The 23,108-nt window shown below is 45.4% G+C and overlaps 1 protein-coding gene across 3 annotated transcripts in view; it reads left to right on the top strand.

Moving 5' to 3' along the window:
* The first annotated feature begins 1,743 nt into the window (after positions 1-1,743).
* The window catches only part of BFAR (bifunctional apoptosis regulator), a 34,832-nt gene continuing 13,467 nt past the window's right edge, over positions 1,744-23,108 (top strand). Inside the window, exons 1-5 of one of the 3 annotated variants that reach the window (XM_088466786.1) lie at positions 1,744-1,871; positions 7,554-7,892; positions 12,152-12,362; positions 14,368-14,537; positions 21,826-21,970. In XM_088466786.1, the coding sequence (XP_088322912.1) occupies positions 7,639-7,892; positions 12,152-12,362; positions 14,368-14,537; positions 21,826-21,970 (780 nt within the window). In that variant the 5' untranslated portion in view covers positions 1,744-1,871; positions 7,554-7,638. Of the gene's footprint in view, positions 1,872-5,819; positions 5,888-7,553; positions 7,893-12,151; positions 12,363-14,367; positions 14,538-21,825; positions 21,971-23,108 lie in introns of those variants that run through there. The other 2 variants (XM_088466788.1, XM_088466787.1) reach the window with 2 other exon arrangements.

Raw genomic sequence — 23,108 nt, 5'->3', positions numbered from 1 at the left:
GTTGGTCAAGACAAATGACAAGTGGGTCATATGTACCAGACCACCCTCTGTGGGTTTCAAGTGTAACATTTGATGACCGAAGCTAGTTAACCCCTGCACAACTACAGCTTCTTATTCAAAATGACAAATTCTGGAGCCTGTGCCCGTTTACTGCCCTATTCATGCCAAAATCCTTGTTGGTCAAGACAAATGACAAGTAGGTCATATGTACCAGACCACCCTCTGTGGGTTTCAAGTGTAACATTTGATGACCGAAGCTAGTTAACCCCTGCACAACTACAGCTTCTTATTCAAAATGAGATAATCTGGTGCCTGTGCCCGCTTTACTGCCCTATTCATGCCAAAATCCTTGTTGGTCAAGGCAAATGACAAGTGGGTCATATGTACCAAACCACCCTCTGTGGGTTTCAAGTGTAACATTTGATGACCGAAGCTAGTTAACCCCTGCACAACTACAGCTTCTTATTCAAAATGAGATAATCTGGTGCCTGTGCCCGCTTTACTGCCCTATTCATGCCAAAATCCTTGTTGGTCAAGGCAAATGACAAGTGGGTCATATGTACCAGACCACCCTCTGTGGGTTTCAAGTGTAACATTGATGACCGAAGCTAGTTAACCCCTCCACAACTACAGCTTCTTATTCAAAATGACAAAATATGGTGCCTGTGCCCGCTTTACTGCCCTATTCATGCCAAAATCCTTGTTGGTCAAGGCAAATGACAAGTGGGTCATATGTACCAGACCACCCTCTGTGGGTTTCAAGTGTAACATTTGATGACCGAAGCTAGTTAACCCCTGCACAACTACAGCTTCTTATTCAAAATGACAAATTCTGGAGCCTGTGCCCGTTTACTGCCCTATTCATGCCAAAATCCTTGTTGGTCAAGACAAATGGCAAGTGGGTCATATGTACCAGACCACCCTCTGTGGGTTTCAAGTGTAACATTTGATGACCGAAGCTAGTTAACCCCTGCACAACTACAGCTTCTTATTCAAAATGACAAATTCTGGAGCCTGTGCCCGTTTACTGCCCTATTCATGCCAAAATCCTTGTTGGTCAAGACAAATGACAAGTGGGTCATATGTACCAGACCACCCTCTGTGGGTTTCAAGTGTAACATTTGATGACCGAAGCTAGTTAACCCCTGCACAACTACAGCTTCTTATTTAAAATGAGATAATCTGGTGCCTGTGCCCGCTTTACTGCCCTATTCATGCCAAAATCCTTGTTGGTCAAGACAAATGGCAAGTGGGTCATATGTACCAGACCACCCTCTGTGGGTTTCAAGTGTAACATTTGATGACCAAAGCTAGTTAACCCCTGCACAACTACAGCTTCTTATTCAAAATGACAAAATATAGTGCCTGTGCCCGTTTACTGCCCTATTCATGCCCAAATCCTTATTGTGCCAGGAAAATAATAATTGTAGACTGTGTAGGGTACATAATTCTTTGTTTACATAGTGTTAGTTTAGTGATCTAACTTTATTTAAATGTTTTAATGTAACATTTTCTGAATAAGAAGCTGGAAAATGAATAAGAAGTGAATAAGAAATGAATAAGAAATGAATAAGAAGCTGGCCGAATAAGAAGCCAACTTCAGCCTCGTCTTCCCAGAGTAGTTTCTTTCCCTCTCCTGGCTGCTATGTCCTGGCGGAATCAGCAGCAGTCACGTGACCAGAACACCCAACCTGTGACCAGACTGCTCGGTCGGATATGGGTACACAGCTGTCTGTCAGCTGCAGCGCAGTTGGCGCATGCTCAGAGGGCTGCCAATAGCTGTGCGGGCCGGGCGGAAGCGGAAAGATGGTATCAGCTGACGCTGAGTAAAATGGCGGCACCCTCGGGAGGTGCAAGAGAATTGAAACAAGGTAATTGTTGTTACTAAGTAACAGAGGAGCGGTTATTGTTTGCTTTGGAATACTAGTTGCATAGGAGCACCATGGCCGATATGAGTGGAATTTCTTTTTTTGCTTTTCGCCAGCTGTATCCTAACAATGAGCGCTTCCTGCTGTTCCCATAGTACAGAGACCATACCGGCCACTACACCTCCTAGATCTCTGCCTGCTCCCCTCCACACCTCCCAGATCTCTGCCTGCTCCCCTCCACACACCCCAGATCTCTGCCTGCTCCCCTCCACTCCACCCAGATCTCTCCCTGCTCCCCTCCACACCTCCCAGATCTCTGCCTGCTCCCCTCCACTCCCCCCAGATCTCTCCCTGCTCCCCTCCACACCTCCCAGATCTCTGCCTGCTCCCTTCCACTCCCCCCAGATCTCTGCCTGCTCCCCTCCACACACCCCAGATCTCTGCCTGCTCCCCTCCACTCCACCCAGATCTCTCCCTGCTCCCCACCACACCTCCCTTATATCTGCCTGCTCCCCACCACACCTCCCTTATATCAGCCTGCTCCCCACCACACCCCCCTGATCTCTGCCTGCTCCCCACCACACCCCCCTGATCTCTGCCTGCTCCCCTCCCCACCACCCATTACACCTCCCAGATATCTGCCTGCTCCCCACCACCCATTACACCTCCCAGATATCTGCCTGCTCCCCACCACCCATTACACCTCCCAGATATCTGCCTGCTCCCCACCACCCATTACACCTCCCAGGTATTTGCCTGCCATTCTGCTCCCCATCACCTGCTACACCTAGATCTGTCTGCTCCCCCCACACGCCTCCCCTATCTGCCTGTTCCCCACCACCCCCTACACCTCCCAGATATCTATCTGCTCTCCAATACACCTCCAGATAGCTGTCTGCTCCCCACCATTCACTCCTCCCAGATCTCTGCTCTCCACCATCCCCCATACTTCCCAGATATGTCTACTTCATATGCGTATAATAAGCCTGACAGATGTGCTTCTGATATGTGTGCTGTTGTTGTAGTAGCTGCAACCCCTGTCTCTTTCTGAAGAGTCAGAGAATATTATTACAGCCCATCAAATAGTGCTGAGTTTTGTCACACATCATGTAGATAAACCAATGAATAAAATTTGTATAATCCAGAGACCCAACAAAGCAAAGGGACTGGCTGATATATAGATAGATAGATAGATAGATAGATAGAAAAAGATTAAGATGCTAGTTATTAAGTACATATGAAGCTGTACATACTTGAAATGTTTAAACCAATGCACTCTGATGGCACTGATTAGTACTAAGTGCCTCCAGAGCTCCGTAAGAGTCTATTATAGTGCAGGGAACATAAAAAAACCATTTATGATTCCAAAAGACCATTTTTTAAGGCTATCATCATATGGGAATCATTTATTTTTAGGCTAGGTCAGAGTTTCTGAGTGTGTCTAAAAGCAACAACAATAGGACTTTGCTCTATTGGAACAAATTTGCTAATTGCTTACATGGTGAAATAAATGTGTGTATGGACCTTTTGGGGTACTGAGAGGAGCACACTTGATGATCCTTGCATTACATTTTGTAAGTATATTGATGGATACTGAATGTAGTACGCAAAAATGACACTTCCAGAGGGCCGCAGCTTGTTGTAGAAATGGATAACAGATTCAATCTTTTTAAGGGTTTTTATCCAAAATGTAAAAATGATTATCTTTTATTTGAAGTCGACACAAGGGTTCGACAGCACTGTATATAGTGGAGTTACATAGCAACATTATAAAGTGCAAGTGTTTCATACAGATGTGTGACATACAAGAACACTCAGGGAGGGAGGTTACAGATCTGATGTCATTGCGTCTTTGCTGCAGACACGTCAAATAGCCCATCTTGGCATGCCTGGTCCTGTGAGACGCTGCTAGCGTCGAGCGTCTTTTTTGCAGAAAATGCAATGTGACTGGGACGCACCAGGAGACTGTGCTGATTAATTTGATGTGTGACACAATGTCTGTGTGTGATTTAGTCTTTCAGTCAGCATGCAAAATGCTACAACGCAGTAGCCACAGCTCTTTTACCATGCCAAGTTCTGTAGTACAGTCTCAGCCTCACACAAATATACAAGTGTCACATACCACATTATTCAGCACACTCACCTGGTGCATCCTAGTTGCATCACATTGTGACTTAGACGCATTTTCAGCAAAAAGCGCCCGATGCTAGCAGAGTTGCATGGGACCTGGCAGGTTACTCATGCCATGTATATAGCGCTGCATGGCGTATTGAGGCTAGATAAGCAAGGGCACATCTGTACATATTAGTAGGGATGTGTGCAGACAGGAAGGGGAGAATGAACCGATACGTGTACAGAAGGGTAGGAAAACAAATTTGAGCATCAACTGCACCCTGCTTTTTTTTTTAAAGCAAGATGGCATGTTCATACTAGTGCTGGTTATCCCAAAGTCAAGTGAAAAACCTACATGGGGTACCCTCTGATTTCAGGGTAAACAACATTGGACTAGCCTGATAGAACTATGCATGGCTGCCAGGGCAAGCTGGTACTTGGAGAACCATCAGGGCCAGCTGGGACCTGTAGTTTGCCAAGGAAAAATTTAAATAAAGACTAGAAAAACAAAAAACAAACAAATAATGTTTTAATAATTAAAGACACACAGCCAGTTTATTGAAATTCCTAATCCAGTGGTCCTGGAGAAGTCCACTGGGATTAAAATAATAATAAAAAAAACAAAACATAGCTGCACTGCTTGCAGAGCCCACGATAATGAAAATAGCCCATCCGGAACTATTCCCATACGCTTAACATTATCGCTATACTTTAACAGGAGAGGTTCTCATGGGCTAATCTCAGGTAACCTCCTATGTTAAAGTATAGGTTTAATGTTAAAAATAGGACTTTGGCGGCTTTTTCTTCTGGTTCTGAGTTAACCAGCACTAGGCTGAAAGCACAAGTGATGGTTAAAAATGGGAGCGGGTGAGCTCTGTATTTCTCTATTTTCTTTTTTAGCATAGAGAAGTAGACTGATGGTGCCAGTCTTCTTCAGTGACATCAAAATCTTTCAGTGGGGTAAAAAGTTGGACTAGACAAAAAAGTTGCTTAGGTGTATAGAGCCAATTTCATGATCATTTAAGCACTATAGCAACAAACCGGAGCTAATAATAAAATAAATATTAAATGCTCAAATGTAACGAATACAAATTTTATTTTTTTTAAAAATCACTTAAATAAACATAAGTTTACGATGATGTAATTGCTGTCAGATCAGAGCATATCAATTGCTGGTAATTGTATAACAGCAAGAAGGGAAGGTTGCTGACTTTTTTTTCCAATGGGGGATAATGGTAAATTGCACAAATGTACATTGATGGTATTAGTATTCGGGTTGAGTGGAGTTGTTAAAATATGAGAAATTACGTTTCTCAGGTTCTTAGGCACTCCTGGTTTAGGAAATGAAAGTAAATATCTGGTTGCTATGGAAAATAGCACCTTTCCCTTATGCACAATAAAAATCCTTACCTTTGTAGAGAGGTAACGCATTTATACCTGACCACATATGTGGTATTCTTATACTGAGAGTAATTCCCATTCTATCTTTTTCTAGCTGATACAGTAATGAGGAAATATTTCTTTAACGAGACATATAACATTTAGAGCAGGTATTATACATGATAAGGGGGTGATTTAACAATCAACATATCCATCTAATTTGAAGTTAATTTGCCTCCAATTTAGACTTTACATTTGAGAATGTATATTATGAAATGAATGGTGAGGTTGTGCTCTGTAAATCTGAATAAAGGAAGATAAAATACTTACATCAGTCTAAATTTAAGCAACAGCTAAATCATGTTTTCCAAATCCGGTCCGCGCGTACATCCCCAGCAGCTCATGTTTTCAGGATGTCTTTAATCTTTAACAGGTGACTCTTTACTTGGATGAGTGAGTAATGATACTACCTGTTTCCAAATTGAAATCCGGAATAGGTGAGCTGTTGATGGGCGTGAGGACTCAAGGTTAGAAACACTGAGCTAAATCAAGATTAAATTGGTGGAATTATCACATGCTTACTACAAATAGGCAATTGTCTTGATTGAAAAACAAAAATACAATAAAACATAGATGTTGACTTACTAGATCATTTGTTTATAATATATTTCTTCATTCTGTGATGTTCAGGAGTCATTGAGCTGTTTAGTTTGGAATGTAACGGGCCTTAGCACCTGCTTCTTGTACATCCTATTGCTGATTGTAGTCTGCATTGTGTATGGTAAATATAATATAGTGTGTTTTAAGTAAGACAGACTATGGGGGGGGAATTCAATCAGGTGTGAAAAGTCGCGTTTTGGGCGAAAAGCGTTCGCTGGTGCGAACTTTTCGCACAGAAGTGCGTATCGCGCTATCCAATTCTCAAAGTGTTCGCATGAGCGATAGTGACATAGACAGAAACAAGCGAAAAGTTTTCACCATCACAAAAATGTGCAAAATCACTATTTTTGGCTAAGAATGTGGGAACTTGGGGCCTGATTCAGACCCGGTCGCAAGCGCTGAGCGTTCGCAACCGGGTCGATGGTAGCCCACAGCGCATACGCACGACAGAGCCGGCTCCGTCGTGTGCATGCACGAGACCCGGCTAGCGACGGGCAATCCGTCGCTCCGGGTCTTGCACCAAAGGGGGCGAGCTGTCGATGTTGAGTGACAGCTCGCCCCCTTTGGTGGGTGGGCCAGGGGAGTGGCTGCCCAAACGGAGGCGTTCCCATGAGAACGCCTGCCGTTTGTGGGCGGCCCCACTGACATCACGATTTTTTGGGGTGAAAATGTAAAAAGTTTTGGAAAATAGGTATAAAGTACTGAGTCGGGTATTTTGGGGGGCTGTATGGATGGGACAGGTGTTTTTAGGATTGCAGGTGGCTGTAGCAAGTGTATTTTAAAAAAATTTTGAAACTGCACTTCATAGACACAAAATTATACTAGAACTCATTTTTATGTACCCCCAATTTAATGGCAGAATTTTTTTTCTCCAAAATTATTGCTTTTTATCATTTTTCAACAATTTAAGAACCCAAAATACTTTTATTAGGGCTATTAATACACTTCTATATTGCTTTCCTATGTCAGTTAAGCTTTTTATGGGGCACAGACTGATATCCCCAAAATGTGCTGTACTTTTCGCTAGTTTTGCCATGCGCAATTATCGCACCTATGCGTTTTCTTTGTAATTGGATAGGGCGATAAACGGGAGCGCGCATTGCGAAAATACGCAAAAGATTGTACCAAAACTGGTGAACAGGGCAAAAACTTCTGCAGCGATAAGTGTTTGTTTTATCGCAGCTGATTGAATACCTCCCTATATGTGTTCATTTTAGCCATTGTTTACATGCGTTAGTTACCAAAATTCCTTTTGTCTATATCAGAGGTTCCCTAACTCCGCTATTGCAGTCCAGATTTTATGGATATCCATGCTTCAGCACAGTTGACTTAATTAGTACCTCAGTCAATTTTAACCATCTGGACTCAAGCATGGATATCCTTTAAACCAGGACTGCAATGGCAGAGCTTGGGAACCTCTGGTCTTTATGACAGATTAAGCTTCCCCTGCGGCATGCATTGGGAGCACACTTAATTGATGTTAAAACTATATAATTTTAGGTTATGAATAAGATAAGATCTCATGTTTTGCAGCGTTAATTATGCTTGGAGGATTTCAAGTGTCCCCCTGAAGACTGGCTTCTTTATTTGACTCTGGGACTTTTTGTGCAGAGCAGACATGGAAGAGGATGTAAAGTTAAAAAGTACCAATACTGAGAACAACTCAGGAACTAAATTAGACCGGAATATATCTGTCAGCGAGTTCTCCTGCAATTGCTGTTATGACATCTTGGTGAATCCCACCACACTGATCTGTGGTCACAGCTTCTGCAGACACTGTCTGGCTCTCTGGTGGGTGTCATCGAAGAAGACCGAGTGTCCTGAGTGTCGTGACAAGTGGGAGGGCTTTCCTAAAGTGAATATACTTCTTAGGTGAGGAATGTTTCTGGTTAAAGTCCTTTTTTTTTTGTTTGCTGAAAAGAAAGTGTGGTCATGGTTTGTGTCACTGGTCTTCCCTTTTGCTAGCATTAAAAGATTCAGTGTAACTGGATCTCATAAAACTGTTTCTATTGGATCACATTTAAAGGGATGTAAGGACTTGCACTCATTGGAATTTATTAAATGTATTTATAGGTAAAACGTATATACACTGGTCTGACGCTAGAACTCATTCTTTTTAGAGTCGCCATCGATACTGTTTTTCTAGTGCTCCAATGTTTGGGACTGATGTTTTATTTTTTTCCCTTTACCAGATGTAAATGCATCGGGGAAAGCCAGTGATCTCCTCCAAATGTTAGTAATGAACAACTGTCAAATACATATCGAATAGTGAAAAAAAAAAAAAAAACAATGGTAGTGGGTATGTGGCCTAGCATGCATGATAAATCGGCCACAGAGCTCTTCTGCACTGCTGTAGGGGGTGATGTAATGTCACAGGTTTTCCTGTTCATGCATGGAGTGGCACATAAGGGGCAGTTCTGTTAGCGGTGATAGCTGCAAGGTGTTGGCATTGTGACTGGAGAAATGCCAACACCTCACGGCTGCCAACCTAACCCCCCATAGTGGTGTGCAGGACATTCTGTAATTTATCTGTAACTGTGGATGAGCACATCTGAAAAATGTGACTGCTCATCTCTGGGGTCATAGTGTTCACGGTAAACACTTTATGCTGCCATTATGGTGCCAGAGCACTTACAATATACTGGATTTCTTGGCTTGATGAGCTGCTTCTGGGTTCTGGACTATAGATAGACAGTAAAAAGGTTGACAATGTCTAGATAGACACCAGATGTTAGACAGTCAATAGGTCGACAGGGACAAAATGTTGACACACTGATGGTCGACATGTAAGTAAGTCGACATGTTCAAAAGGTGGACACAAAACAAAAATTGGTCTGCACATGGTTTTTTAGGGTTAGGCACTTACCCAGACGGTTAGGCACTTACACCAACGGTTAGGTATCAGGAGGGAGGGTTAGGCACTAAAAGGGACGGTTAGTGTCAGGCACCTACCCTGACAGTTAGGGTTAGGCACCAAGGGGAGGGTTAGGGTGGAGATTAGGGCTAAAAAAATAAAATCATATCGACCATTTTCGTGGCATCAGTTTGTAAATGTCAACATTTGTGCCTGTCGACCTTTTGTTCCAGTCGGCCTATTGACTGTCTAACATCTGGTGTCTGTCTTGACACTTTTGACCTTTTTACTGTCTATCTATTAATCCACACCAAATGCTCCTATACCTCTGGGCCAACAATAATTGCATCCAGTCTTTAGTCAAGTACACATGTGTTATAATTATACTTAGTAGAGTTTGGTTATTTTGTGAGGAAATTTGGAATTAATTGTGTGAAGGTAACTATACGAAACACCTATATTTGGAAGGTTCTTTAACCACTTTCCTGGCATGGTCGCATCAGATGCGACTACGCCAGACTGGGATTCCCCTGACATGGTCGCATCAGATGCGACCAATCAGAAAAGCCCACTAGGTGGCTGCGGGAAGCTAATCTTTCTGCGGCCACCAATATCAGAGGGTCCCTCTCCAGTATGTCCTAATCACTGCTGGCCACAGTGATCGGACCCAACGGCACCCCCCTCCCAGCGCACCTGCAAGGGCAGCTGTGACTTCCTGTGAAGCATCAGCCGCGGCTGCTGCTGTGTCCCGATCACTGTGGCCAGCAGTGATCGGGCAGCCGGCATCAGCCCCTTTCACAAGAAGCAGTAGCCGCGGCTCCTGCTGTGTCCTCGGGCAGCCGGCGGGACACTGGCTGACAGTGATCACACTGCAGCAGTGCGGCTGCTGGCTGACAGTGATCACACTAGAAGCAGCAGCCGTGGCTCCCGCTATGTACTGTAACCGGGCAGCCGGCAGCGCTCCCGCCCCTTCTGTCAGGCCTCAGCTCCACCTCTGTACCCCATGTGCCCTGATCACTGCTGGGCACAGTGATCGGACAGTGCCCCTAATAGCAATAACTTACAGACCCATACATTGTAGATAGATAGATAGATATATATATATATCTATCTGTGTGTGTATATATATATATAGAAAACTTTGGAAAAGCGGCACAGGTTTGTATCAACAACAATGAATTTGACACCCATTTTCCCAGTGGGTGAGGGTGGGTGCTGTATCTCTAATCCTCCTTTAGGGGTGCCTAACCCCCCCCCCCATGGGTGCCTAAACGTAACCCCCCTCCCTGCACTCTGAACCTAACTCCCCCTCCATCCCTGGGCTAAGTGTATACTTACCTGGCAGATAGGATGATTGGTCCGGCATCGGGATTAACATAGGCGTCGGTATTTCGACTCCTATGTTAAATCCCTTGCCGGGATTATGCTGTGGAGATTGAGACCGGTCTCATAACTACATCCCCTTTCATTAAGGGACCACTTAGTTGTAGTTTAAGATTGATGTGAAACAGCCACTGGTTGCACAAAAGTGGTGTAATAAATGGATAATTAATAACCTGTACAAAGGACTTTGGCCCTCATTCAGAGCCGCACGCTCTGAATGAGGGCCGGGCTCCATTTTCATGGAGCGTCCTCCTGGACGCTCGTATAGCTGTGGGTCACCACCCACAGGCTATACGAGCGTGCATTGTGATGGCCGCGATGGTCGTGACCATCGCGACCATCGAAATTGCGAGCCGGAGCCTGCGGTTGAGGTTTTCAACCGCAAGCTCCGGAGTGATTTTGGCTCTATCAGAGCCAAAATCACTCCCACTGACATCACTAGTGATGTCAGTGGGCCGGCTTTTGACGGGAGGCGTTCCCGTGGGAACGCCCCCGTCAGGGAGGCACGCCCACCAAAGGGGGCGTGCTGTCAATCAACATTGACAGCACGCCCCCTTTGATCGGACACAACGAGCGAAGGACTTTCCTTCGCTCGTCGCGTCTGGCGCATGCGCACGACGGAGCTCCCTCCGTCGTGCGCATGCTCAGTCCATAACATCGACCCACTTGCGAGCGGACAGCCGCTCGCGAGTGGGTCTGAATCAGGCCCTTTGAGCAATGCTTCTAAGAGCCTTACTTTGCAGAGTATTGCAGTTATGTTCCTGGCTTGGTAGGCAAAGGTTTAGGGGAGTAACTTACTAGAGCATACACCTTAGTTAATAAGAAGTGGGGGCTGACTGAGGAAAATACTACTTAATGAAAATAGAACCTTTTGAGAATTGTTTTGCTTTTCAGGTCCATTTTAAACCAGGTGATCAACTTCTGTTTGTGACCAAACACTTTCAAAAGTGATTCAAACTATTCTGTTGGAAATGAAGATAGGGACAGGGAAACTCTTCTTGGACCTCGCATAAGTCGCCATTATGTAGAAAGGATACGCTATATTCCCACCCCCACACACTGCCTACTTATTGTACTTTTTTCCCCTTTTTTTTTCAAGTGGGTAACGTACCGTTTCTAAAAATGTTTTGTAAAATGAAGCATATAGATTGGCCTGAAGGTAGTGTTATTTTCTATACCATATTGCCCGCCCTTTTCAGGGAACTATCATCCATACACAGAGCCATATACATAAACAGATGTGTCCTCATACATTTAGTCTCAATACGCCATGTGGCGCGAGATGCCTTGCGTGAGTGAGCGGCCAGGTCCCATGCGCATATGTTAGCGCTGGGTGTGTTGTTTTTGCATCTTTCTCCCTAAAATGCATCTTAGTAGCAATGTGCTGATTAATTTGATATGTGACACTTGTATACCTGTGTGCAACTGAGTCTGCATACAAAGTCCAACAGAACTTGGGTGGAATAAGCTGCGGCAGCTGCATCATAGCACTTTGTATATAGATTCAGACTCGGTCGCACACAGTAATACAAGTATCGCATATCACATTAATCAGCACAGTCTGCTAGTAAGTCCTGGTCACATCACATTGCGACTAAGATGCATTTTTGGTAGAAAAAGACGTCCGGCGCTAGCATAGACACACGAGTCATGGCAGCTCCCTCATGGCAGGCGTCTCATGCCACATGGCGTACGGTCATATTTTCAGGGCAAAAAGGAGGGACATGCTGTGCCAAGAAAGGGCTGTGTGGCTCGACTGCAGCAAAGGTGTATGCGGACACATTTGTAAACCTAATGATTATTAGAATGTAGTCTGATTTATACATACGTACATTAACCAGAACAATGTACAGTAACTCCAATAATGCTTTTTTTTATTGATGTTTGTCTACAGAGATGTCATAGAAAAACTCTTTCCTGATGTAATCAAAGAGAAGTATGAGGACCTGGAGCAGAACAGTGAGATTGCCCGGGCTCTGCAGGCCTTCAATAAGTACGGGAATGAGCAGAACCAGACGTCTTCCAGTGCAGGACGAGCCAACCCACAAAGAGGAGGTGGCGGCGGGTTCTTCTCAGGGGTTCTGACTGCACTAACAGGAGTGGCGGTGAGTGACCTCATGGAACTGAAGCCGTCCTCAGAATAGTACCAAAAAACCTATTCTGTAATGCTATATCCACACAAGTAACATGCAAAGTTTTGCCTGCAACATATAGGATCCAAGGGTTATTGTGTAAATGGGAAGCTTCAGAACACATAGAAAAAGAAGGAATGGTAGTATACATTTATGTAAAAATGAACACAGTGGCCAAAGTTGTATATGCCATTCAACACATCAAACCAAAGTCCACTTATTTTTTTAATTATAACCCCCCTCCCTATATGATCACTTAAGGATCATCACCAATCACTTTTATACTGTGCTTACTGATCACAGTATAAGAGAAATTAGACTTTTTATTAGAATGTTGTGCTCCTCCAGCAATGTCTGTTCTTTAGGACTTAGGGCTGAATTCAATTAGCCGCGAAAAGCCGAGCTCTGCGAAAAGTTTTTAGCAATGTGCGGTTTTCACCTGTCAAAGTATCACCGTATTCAATTTCAGGACATTTTCGCCTAGGCAAAAACTCCATTAGCAAACACAGGCGAAAAAGTTTCTCCAGCAAAAGGCAGGAGAAAAGATGTGCAAACTCCATATTTTGGAGTACAAACGTGGGGACTTGCTTCAGAACCCTTTGAACACCCCCCTAAAGACTAATTGGCTTAAAAAAAGTAAAGACATGTAATGTAAAAAGTGTTGGAAAATGGGTAAAAAGTAGGGGGCCTGGTATGTTGGGGGGCTGTATGGATGAGACAGGTGTGTTTAGGATTGCAGGAGGCTGCAGCTGGTGTATTTTTATTTATTTATTAAATCTTCACTATAGAGACCCCAAAATATACTAGCAATAATTTACATGTACCCCAAATTTAACTACGGTATTTATTTTTCACAAAAAAACATTGCTTTATATAATTTTCCCACACTTATGCAAATATGAATATAACAGCTCAATATAAGATCACTATATACTTTTGTTAGGGCTATTAATACTCTTCTGTATTGATTCCCAGGGTCAGTTGGGCTTTTTATGGGGTACAGACTGATTTCCCCAAAATATGCTGTCCTATTCGCTAGTTTCGCTATTCACTACATTCACCTATGCGCTTTTTCAACTGTTTTGGAATTGAATAGGACGAAAAGCGTGGACACGCATGGAGAAAACATTGCGTCCAAACAGACGAATGAGGCGAAAACATTGCGCTTTTCGCCGACCTCTGCTTTTCACGGCTAATTGAATCCGCCTCTTAGTGTCAAATAATGAATGAATGGATGGAAAGTAAAAGCTCAATATAAAAATTCAGCAGCCCTTAGAGAAACAAAGAAGAGTCACTGTGCTTTTCTAAGATTTTCATCACTAGTTTTGTTAGTAGATCTGTTAGGTGCTTTTGCTGAAGAAATGTTCTTTACTGATATATATTGTCTCATAGTACATACCGGGGAAAAAATTTAAGCAAATATAGTGTAGGGTTCTTCAAAGGAAGATGTCCCTATGTGTCACACAGCAGAGGAAGTTTGGGCATCCCCGTCACATTTAGATGAAATATCATTCCCCTTTGTGGATCCCCGTACTAGAAATACAATGTACAGTAATATTGCTTATCATCCATGCTCGTTAATCCTCTTTTCTATAATGAATCTGAATACACCTCCTTTATTCTCCCCAGGACACATTCACGTGATCATTGAATAAAAGCAGACACATTTAGTGCACCCTCTATATGAATGCTTGTTTCTGCTATCACATTGCTCTCACCTTAACATAATTCACAGCATAAAACGCTGCAGTATCCTCTCTATTTCCTGTATCACTGTGCCTGCTGGGTGGGAATGAAAAGGAATGCAAACTCTCTTATCATTAGATGACAACTTCAACAGCATATTCTGATTTGTCCATGAAGGTCCAGTATTTCTCTTTTAAAAAGTGTTTATGCTGCAAATTATTTTAATACACACATACGAATATGCTTTATAACACACTCCCGTTATGTTACAGTTATAATTTTTCTGTCTCAGGTCGTATTACTTGTTTATCATTGGAGCAGCCGGGAGTCTGAACATGACCTCCTGGTCCACAAGCAAGTTTCTAAGTGGACCCCGGAAGAGGTGGTCCTTTGGCTTGAACAGCTGGGTCCTTGGGCTTCCCATTACAAAGACCGATTTTTATCAGGCAGAGTTAATGGAAGGTGAGATAATTAGTGTAACTCTTTAATTTTATACCACATGCCACCACACTTCTCCACATACCCCCAACAGCATCAGCCTCTCCACATGCCCCTTAAATGCATATTTAATGCCTCCATGATTCTACAGGTGATATGACGTGTCTGTACACAAAACCCATAGTGAATAAGGCATAAGGTATTAAGAGGTATATTTTTCAAATAATGTGCGGTATATCCCAGAAAACAACCATTTTCAGAGATGGTATGTAAATATTAAGAACTACCAGGATCTATGTATAGGGGACCACAGCAGACATTCCAGATATTTGCTGCCATTCCCTAGTCTTCACATTAGGGCAGACAGGGTGCCTTTCAGAAAGGGGGCATGTCCTTGAGATGCTGCTCGCGGGTAAGGACGGCTGTTATAGCCTTTCACTGTATATTGTCCCTTTATTCAAGTTATGTCATACCCTTTATTCACATTACACCACAGTAGTACCCCTTATAACACATTTATGCCACGCAGTAATACCCTTTACACATTTATGCCACGCAGTAATGCCCTTTACACATTTTTCTACTTTAGGGTCCATAGGGCATCCACAGGATACCTTGGGGTACAAGCGATGCGGCAGCAGCATCGGGCACCACAGAGTTAAAACTTTAGCCTCCCAGGATGCACTGGGGTCCCTACTCTATACCCCGCCCCCCAGCCAAGGCCATCAGTTTTTGTCGGTGCCCGGCCAGGAGTCGGAGCACATGTAGCAGAGTGGGGCTGTTACAGCCCCTGAAGACTTTCCAAAAGCAGCTGTGGCTGCACATCTAGAGCAGTACAGCATGGACAGTCTCTTCAGACGTCCATGCTGTTGCTCCTTCACCCCGTCGGTACCAGAACGCCGGTACCAATCCGGGATGCTGTTGGGGGTCTGGGGTCACGGCTAGCGGTGACCCCAGACCACCCGGGCTGTGGCCGGATCTAAGGGGACCAGGTAAGCGGCGGGTCCCGCGGAGGGTACCTGCCTGAAGACACAGTCCTCAGTCCCCAGGCAGGGGGCTCCCTGGGGACTGGCTTGCGAGTGGAGCCAGGTATTAACCTGCGCTTCCAGGGACAGCGGGTCGCGACTGAGCGGAAAACGTCCGGCGTCCCTGGGGTTAAATGCATGCCAGGGGAGCGCGCCTTCCCTGTTTACAGCCAGTGCCTCTCCACAGCGGTCTGGTGGGCTTTGTTCAGCGTTCCTCCCCCGGTGCCCGCCTCCTCTCTGCTCCTCGGCGGCCATTTTATGAATAATGTGCAAGCGCTGCTGGACGCTGGTGGCTGTGTGGTCCGGGTCCCCCTGCATACCTCTCCTTCGAGCAACGTTAAGGTCAGTGTATGCTGTGCTGTTTCCTACCAGGCTCTGTGTCTGTGTAGTCGATCTCAGCGCTGGTAGTGCAGGAAGTTATTTCTACATTGTATGTGACTTAATGCTAGCGCTGTCTGCCTGTACTTTCACTCATGACTGTCAGCCATATTTTCTATCCCTGTTTTTCCTCTGCTAAAGCCCTTCCGGTGTGTTGCTGCAGGGTCGTCATTGCCTCACTATAAAAGTATTTATTTGTGAGGAAAGTCACATACACTCCGTTACACTCATCATGTCTGAGAGTGAACGTGATTTTCCCCTACTGCTAAAGTGTACCACTTGTAATGTACTAATAGCAGAGGGTATTGTAACACTGGGAGTTTATGCAGGGCGTGTTTTCTAATATCACGCCCAGTTACTGTGTCTGCGCCTGTACAGGAACACCCTGGCCTTGTTGGGCTTGGGTCAACTGGCCACACCCCCTGCGTTGCCCCATAGGGGTTATCACGGCAGTCGGTTGGGTCCTCACCCGTATAGGGGTTTCCCAGGACCCTGAGTGGCTCCCAGTCTCTCCTGCTCTCGCCCACCTATGTCTCGCATGAGCCTGCGTGTGTGGATTCACGGTCCAATTCGGTACAGAACCTATCGGCCGTGTTACAGGGGGAGCCATCATTGCAGTCTGCTAAGCGGTCTGTAGTGTCTCAATGTTCTGCATGATGGTTATGTCATGACATTTGATGACCCGTATAAGGTTTGTTATATATGTTTTTGACTTTGACCTTTCAGACCAGAAGTCTAAGTCAAAAACATATATACCAAACCTTATATGGGCAGTCCGTGCGGTCTTGGTTATTGAGGATGGCAACCCCCCCGTGGCCAAAACTAAATAGACTCCTCCACAGTGGATTCGCAGTGTGGAGTACTACGTTACCATGCCCTCCATGCCTCCTTCAAGCATGCCACGGATCATTAGGTGGAAATATACCTAAAATCCAGTTATTCCCTTGCTTGAGGGGCGTCCAGACAGCTATGGCCGTGGGCTAGGTGTCCACAGCCATGGAGCGCTGGGCTAATAATTTGTAATCGTCTCTGGACTCTGACTCTTCGCCTGAACTGGCGAAGTTGGTAGGCAATCCCAGAGACTCAGCCACGTATATTAATGAGGCAGCCGTTTCCAGAATCTCCTCGCCAGCCGTGGCAGTTCGCCGCACCCTAGGGTTGTGCTCTTGGAAAGCGGATGCAGATTCCGAAAAAGGTTTGGAATGCTTGCCCTTTAATGGACAGCTCCTTTTTGGCTCTGATTTGGACAACATTGTGGCGACTCTGGCAGCAGCTAAGTCTGCATGTCTGCCATCGGCTCCGATCCCATCCGTGTCTGGTGCTTCATCCTTTCGGGCCTCTGGGACCCAGGGTAAGTCCACAGTGCAGTCCTTTCCTCAGCAGTCAACAACCAGAAAATCTGCCAAGCCAAACAAGCAGGCTTAGAGCACAAGACGTCCTACTCCCAGGTCGGATGATAAACCTTCAGCCTAAGGCCTCCCCTTGAGGGACCCCAAAGTGGGAGGCCGGCTTCTTCAGTTTGCCCAGTGCTGGTATCTGACTACCGTGGACACTTGGGTCAGAGAAGTGGTCTCTCTGGGGTACGCCCTCTCATTTCGGCGTAGGCATCCCAGCCGGTTTTTCACTACAGGTCTTCCATCTGTTAAGGCCATGGAACTCCAGAAGAGCTGCACTCTTGCTCCGGGGTGGAGTTATAGTACCTGTTCCGTTATCCCAACAGGGAACGGGATATTACTCGATTCTCTTTCTGGTACACAAACCCAATGGGTTTTACCGGCCAAAACCTCAGGTGCCTAGACAAGTCTTGAGGTTCTTCGGTTAAGGATACAGACCCTCTGTTCCATTATATTGGCAATGGGACCTAGGGATTTCATGATGTCTCTGGACACTTATGAAGCCTACCTTCATATACCTATTATCTTGGCGCAACAGCAATTCCTCAGGTTTGCGATGTTAAGCCGCCATTTCCTGTTTCAGGCACTGCCCTTTACTCTGGTCACTGCGCCTCGAGTATTTACCATACTCATGGCGTTTATGGCAGCCCACCTTCGAATGCAGGGGGTCCGCCTGTTGTCCTATCTGGACTACCTCATGTTGTTAGCAGGGTCTCCAGAAATCCTTCAGCGCCATCTGCACCTAACAATATCTGTGCTGCACAATTATGGCTAGCTGATAAACTGAGAGAAGTCCTCCCTGGGTCCCTTACTGAGGATGCTCCATTTCGGAGCCCTGTTAGTCTTTCAACACCAGGGGATCTTTTTGACAAAGGACAATATCTCTACGTTACAGACGTTGCCTTCGCAGCCGACAAGTGTCTGTACACTCAACAATGCGGTTATTGGGTTCCATGGTGTCGATGTTCGACATGGTGGAATATGCCCAGTTCCACTCCAGACCTCTGCTGCAGCTAATCCTCAACGGATAGAATGGGTTGCCCAATCAGTTAAAAACACAGACAATTGTGCTTTCCCCAGTGGTCCATCTGTCTCTAGCCTGGTGGCTACTAACTGCTCCCCAGACAGGGTGTGCCCCTTTTCAACTGCGGACTGGGTCCTTCTAATGATGGGCGCCAGTCTCCAGGGCTGGGAAGCAGTGACGGGTCCACACTTCGTTCAGGGACGGTGGACGCCAACAGAATCTGCATTTCCAATAAATCCCTTGGAACTTCGGCCAGTATTCAAAATTCTCCAGCAGATAACACGTCCTCCACGGACGGTCCGTGCAGGTACAGTCAGATGACGCCATCACGGTGGCTTACATAGACCGCCCAGGGGGAAACTGAAGTCGGGCAGTTCTGACAGAAGTGTCCCGGAATTCTAGCTTGGGCAGAGGCCAATGTCCCTGCCATAATTCGGCAATGTTCATGCCAGGAGGCCTCAACTGGGGTGCAGACTTTCTCAGCCGTCAAGACGTGCATCCAGGGGAATGGTCTCTTCACCAGGAAGTATTTCACCAACTGGTGAACAAATGGGGCTTTTTCAGAAAAAGACCTCATGTCCTCCCGACACAACAACAAGCTGCCTGTGTACGGTTCAATCACAGAAGACGAAGGGGCTCTTCTGGTGGACGCGCTGTGAGTCAGGTGGACCTTCAGGTTTGCGTATCTGTTCCCTCCGTTTTCCCTTCTTCCTCAAATTACTCGCAAATTCAAGCAAGAAGGTGACACTCTTCTGCTCATAGCCCCAGCTTGGGCCAGGCGGCACTGGTTCTCAGATCTTCGGGGTCTCTCAGTTGACACCCCGATATTGTTACCTCTGCATACGGACCTGTTGTCTCAGGGTCCTTTCCAGCATCCGGACCTTGGTCATCTGGCTTTGACCACATGGCTAAGTCAGCCCTCTTAAGGTCCAGGGGGTTTTCCAGCTCTGTTAACATCATGCTCATAGCTTGGAAACCTATTTCTGTAGGGATTTACCACCGGGTGAGGCATACTTTCTTTAAATGGTGTCGTCCTAGAGGTTCTGAACCTCAGGTCCTTAGGATATCCAGGGTTTTGGCTTTCCTACAAACGGGCTTAGATCACGGTCTTCGCCTTGCTTCACTGAAGGTGCAACTTTCTGCCCTGTCAGTTTAGTTTCAGCGTAGGATCGCTACACTTCCTAATGTCCACACCTTGATGCAAGGTGTACTTCGTATTCAGCCTCCCTTTGTCCCGCCAGTGGCTCCTTGGGATTTGGCTGTGGTCCTGAGGGCTCTCCAAGGACTGCCATTGAAACCTCTGGGCTCAGTGGCTTTCAAATGGCTTACAGCTAAGACTGTGTTTCTTCTGTCCATTACTTCGGCCAGAAGGGTGTCAGATTTGGGGGCTCTCTCAAGTCCTCCCTTTCTGATTTTTCATAAAGACAGGGCGGGGCTTCGCACTCACTCTGGTTTTCTACCTAAGTTGGTATCTAGTTTCCACATTTAATTAGGAAATCCTAGTACCGGCCTTTAATTCCTCAGTCCTCTCTGCTGGTGAGGCCTCTTTGGCTGTGGTACGTGCTATAAGGATTTATGTTGACCATACCAGTTCCTTTAGGAAATCGGACTCCCTTTTTTGTCCTCTATGGTTTCCATAAGAAAGGTTGACCTGCCACTAAACAACTTTTGGCAGGATTGATTCACATGGCCATTTCTCAGGCTTACATTCATAAGGGCCTTCTTAGACCAACCTCTCGTAATCCTCACTCTACTTGGTCCGTGGGTCCTTCGTGGGCAGTTCGCCGTGGTGCCTCAGCTGTTCAGCTTTGCAAGGCAGCCACGTGGTCTTCTGTCCATACCTTAGTCAGGTATTATGCATTTCCTGCCTTCGCCTCTCAGGATGCTTCCTTCGGGCGGCAGATTCTCCTTCCAGCACAGGAGCGTCCCCTCCCTTAAAAGGATACTGCTTTGGGACATCCCCAAGGTATCCTGTGGATGCCCTATGGACCCTAAAGTAGAAAATAAGAGATATGGTAAGAACTTACCCTTGTTATCTCTATTTCTACGAAGTCCATAGGGTTCCACAGGACTCCCGCCCTGTCGCACCTGTACTGCAGATGGGCTTTAATCTGGTCACCGGTTTTTCCGTCTCCTACTAGTGAGAAGGTGTTTCTTCTGTGTTCCAGACTTTCTTCTCTCTCTTTCTTCTCTCTCTCTTTGTTCTCCTCCTCCAGCCTATGGCTTATTACAAAACTGATGGCCTTGGCTGGGGGGCGGGGTATAGAGGAGAGACCCCAGTGCATCCTGGGAGGCTAAAGTTTTAACTCTGTGGTGCCCGATGCTGCTGCTACATCGCCTATACCCCAAGGTATCCTGTGGAACCCTATGGACTTCATAGAAATAGAGATAACAAGGGTAAGTTCTTACCATATCTCTTATTATGTCACGCAGAAATGCCCTTTACACATTAATTCCACACAGTAATGCCCTTTACACATTATGCCACGTAGTAATGCCCTTTACACATTTATACCAAACAGTAATGCTCCTTATACATTATGTTCTTCCTGTCTTCTCAGCAGCCTCTTACCTAGCTCCCGCTGTGTCCTTCTAGCAGCCTTTGAGCTCTCACCGCATCAGCAGGTGGGGATTTGGTGCCCATGCCCACCGGCACTGCAGCCCTTGAGAGATATCGCCGCCGTCATTGAAACTGGCGCCTGGTTGCGAGCCAGTCGGAGCTTGCGGACTGGCAGCCACTGCTGATTGGCTGCTTGTTCGCGAGCTCCAGTTGGCTAGCGACCGGAGCCTATTTAAATGACACAGCTGTCTCTCTCAAGGGTGGCTGGGCCTGTCAGGGATTGACTGCAGCACAACGCATCCCAGGGGATTCGGTTTTTTTTTAAAAGCGAGCTCCCGGTCCTCATTACTAAGTGAAATATGCGCTATAGCGCGTATTTGCAATCACTGGGCCATCCAGTCATTGCTGTAGACACATAAGACGTCACTCGGTATTCTCCTGCAGCAATAGATGATCAGACAGAGAACTGTGAAGGGTTTGGGTGGTGGGACTATCCCTGACAGAGTGGTAGAGTAAAGGAAATCATATAGGAAGCTGGATTCTCATCATGGAAGGTATTTGACTTTCCTTGAAGACCTGACAGTGAATTTAATCATAGATATAAAAGTAACAGCTCCAGTTCAGCATATACCAAAAGAACTAGACAATCTGTGTGCTTATTCTCTTCATAGCTTTTTTGACCCCATTTAATGTTGAAATGGAATGTAGGGAGTGAAATGAATATAGAATAAGTCTAAATCCATGTATGTGTTTTATTTTTTTTGAGGGGGGGGTTAACTGTTTAATGTTTGTACAAGCAGCAGCTTAAGAGTCGAGAGTTATTTAGGTAGCTTCTTCATGCTTTGCTAGATCTACCACCATTTGCCTTCGGCTATCATAACTTGACTGTGTTTTTCTACCATCCTGTCTAACTACCATTGTTATGATACAGGCTCCTGCTGACCCTCGCAGAGGAGGAATTTTCCAAAGAGCCATACAGTATAGAGAGTACCAGCCACAGGAAGGCAATTATCATGGAGCTGGATCGAGTTAAAACACTGGGAGTCAAACCACCTCAGAATTTGTGGGAATACAAGGTACAGAATTATCATTGCCCAGCATGTGGGTAGTGTTATAGTACCAGAGCAAGTAAGGGACTTTTACTTCGATGTTAATCAACACACTTCTTTTATATCTATGATTACTAAGACTAATTTACACAACAGTATGTTAATTTCAACAGTGGTGTGAAAATCAAATAGATAAAGATGCTGCAGTTTTATTTAGCAAGATCTTTAATTTGGTCTTTTAACAAATGCCATGGTCTAGAAGGTTACCATGTCCCCAGTTCTAACTTTGCCTTGTTTATGTTTTGCGTTATGTTTTCTTTATTACAATAAAGATCTCTTGCAGTCTTCCCACGTCCACTGCTTGCATCGGCATAATCTGTTCCCTGCTTATCATGGCGCTATTTTCATTCATTATGTAACTGAGAAAAGAGCGTCCAAATGTACTTTCTTCCTGCACAGAAAGTGTGACATTGTGTCACCGCCTGAAACAGCTATTGGGGCTTATGTAATAGGGTGCGAGCTTGTGCCTCTGCCAGAATACATGTAGCTAGTTTTGCCTTTAAAATGATTGCCGCTTTAAAATATTACATAAGCCCCATAGTCTGGACTGAATTGGATTTTATTTTTTTTTTATCTCTCCATAGTTCCTGGAATTTGCTTTTGGAAGTTAATTGTGTAAACATTGGTTGTCTGCAGCTAGGTAGTCTATATCTGAAATGCTGACAACTACACTACTCTGACGCATCCTGCAAAATGTAAAGACAACTGTGTGCCAAGCACTGCATTGAGGGGATTGGTGGAGAGAGAATATGGATGTATGCACAGTCTGTTCAGTGAATGGTCTGATATATCTGTATGCAATACTTGCAACAAGGTCGCTCATGCGCGCTGACATGCATGGACATGTCTGGACCTGCCCTCAGTTGGGGTTTGCCCGAGGCTGCCACCGCACTGCCATTGCATTAATTTCAACAGTGTGTCCCAAGCAGTGTGCGTCAAACAGCAACGGAGCAACGACACAATATTAAGTTCTGCTTCAAATTGGGTAAATCGGCGACAGAGACGCACAAAATGTTGGTGAAAGTGTACGGGCAGGATGCTGTGAGTAGAAAATGTGTGTACGATTGGTTTGCACGCTTTCGCAGTGGCAAGGAATCGGTGGAAG

The sequence above is a fragment of the Taudactylus pleione genome, unplaced genomic scaffold (genome assembly GCF_031769625.1).
Source record: "Taudactylus pleione unplaced genomic scaffold, aTauple2 ptg000066l, whole genome shotgun sequence".
In the NCBI taxonomy this organism is placed as follows: Eukaryota; Metazoa; Chordata; class Amphibia; order Anura; family Myobatrachidae; genus Taudactylus; species Taudactylus pleione.
Note: the sequence above shows the minus strand (reverse complement) of the source record. Positions and strands in the feature narration are given on the sequence as shown.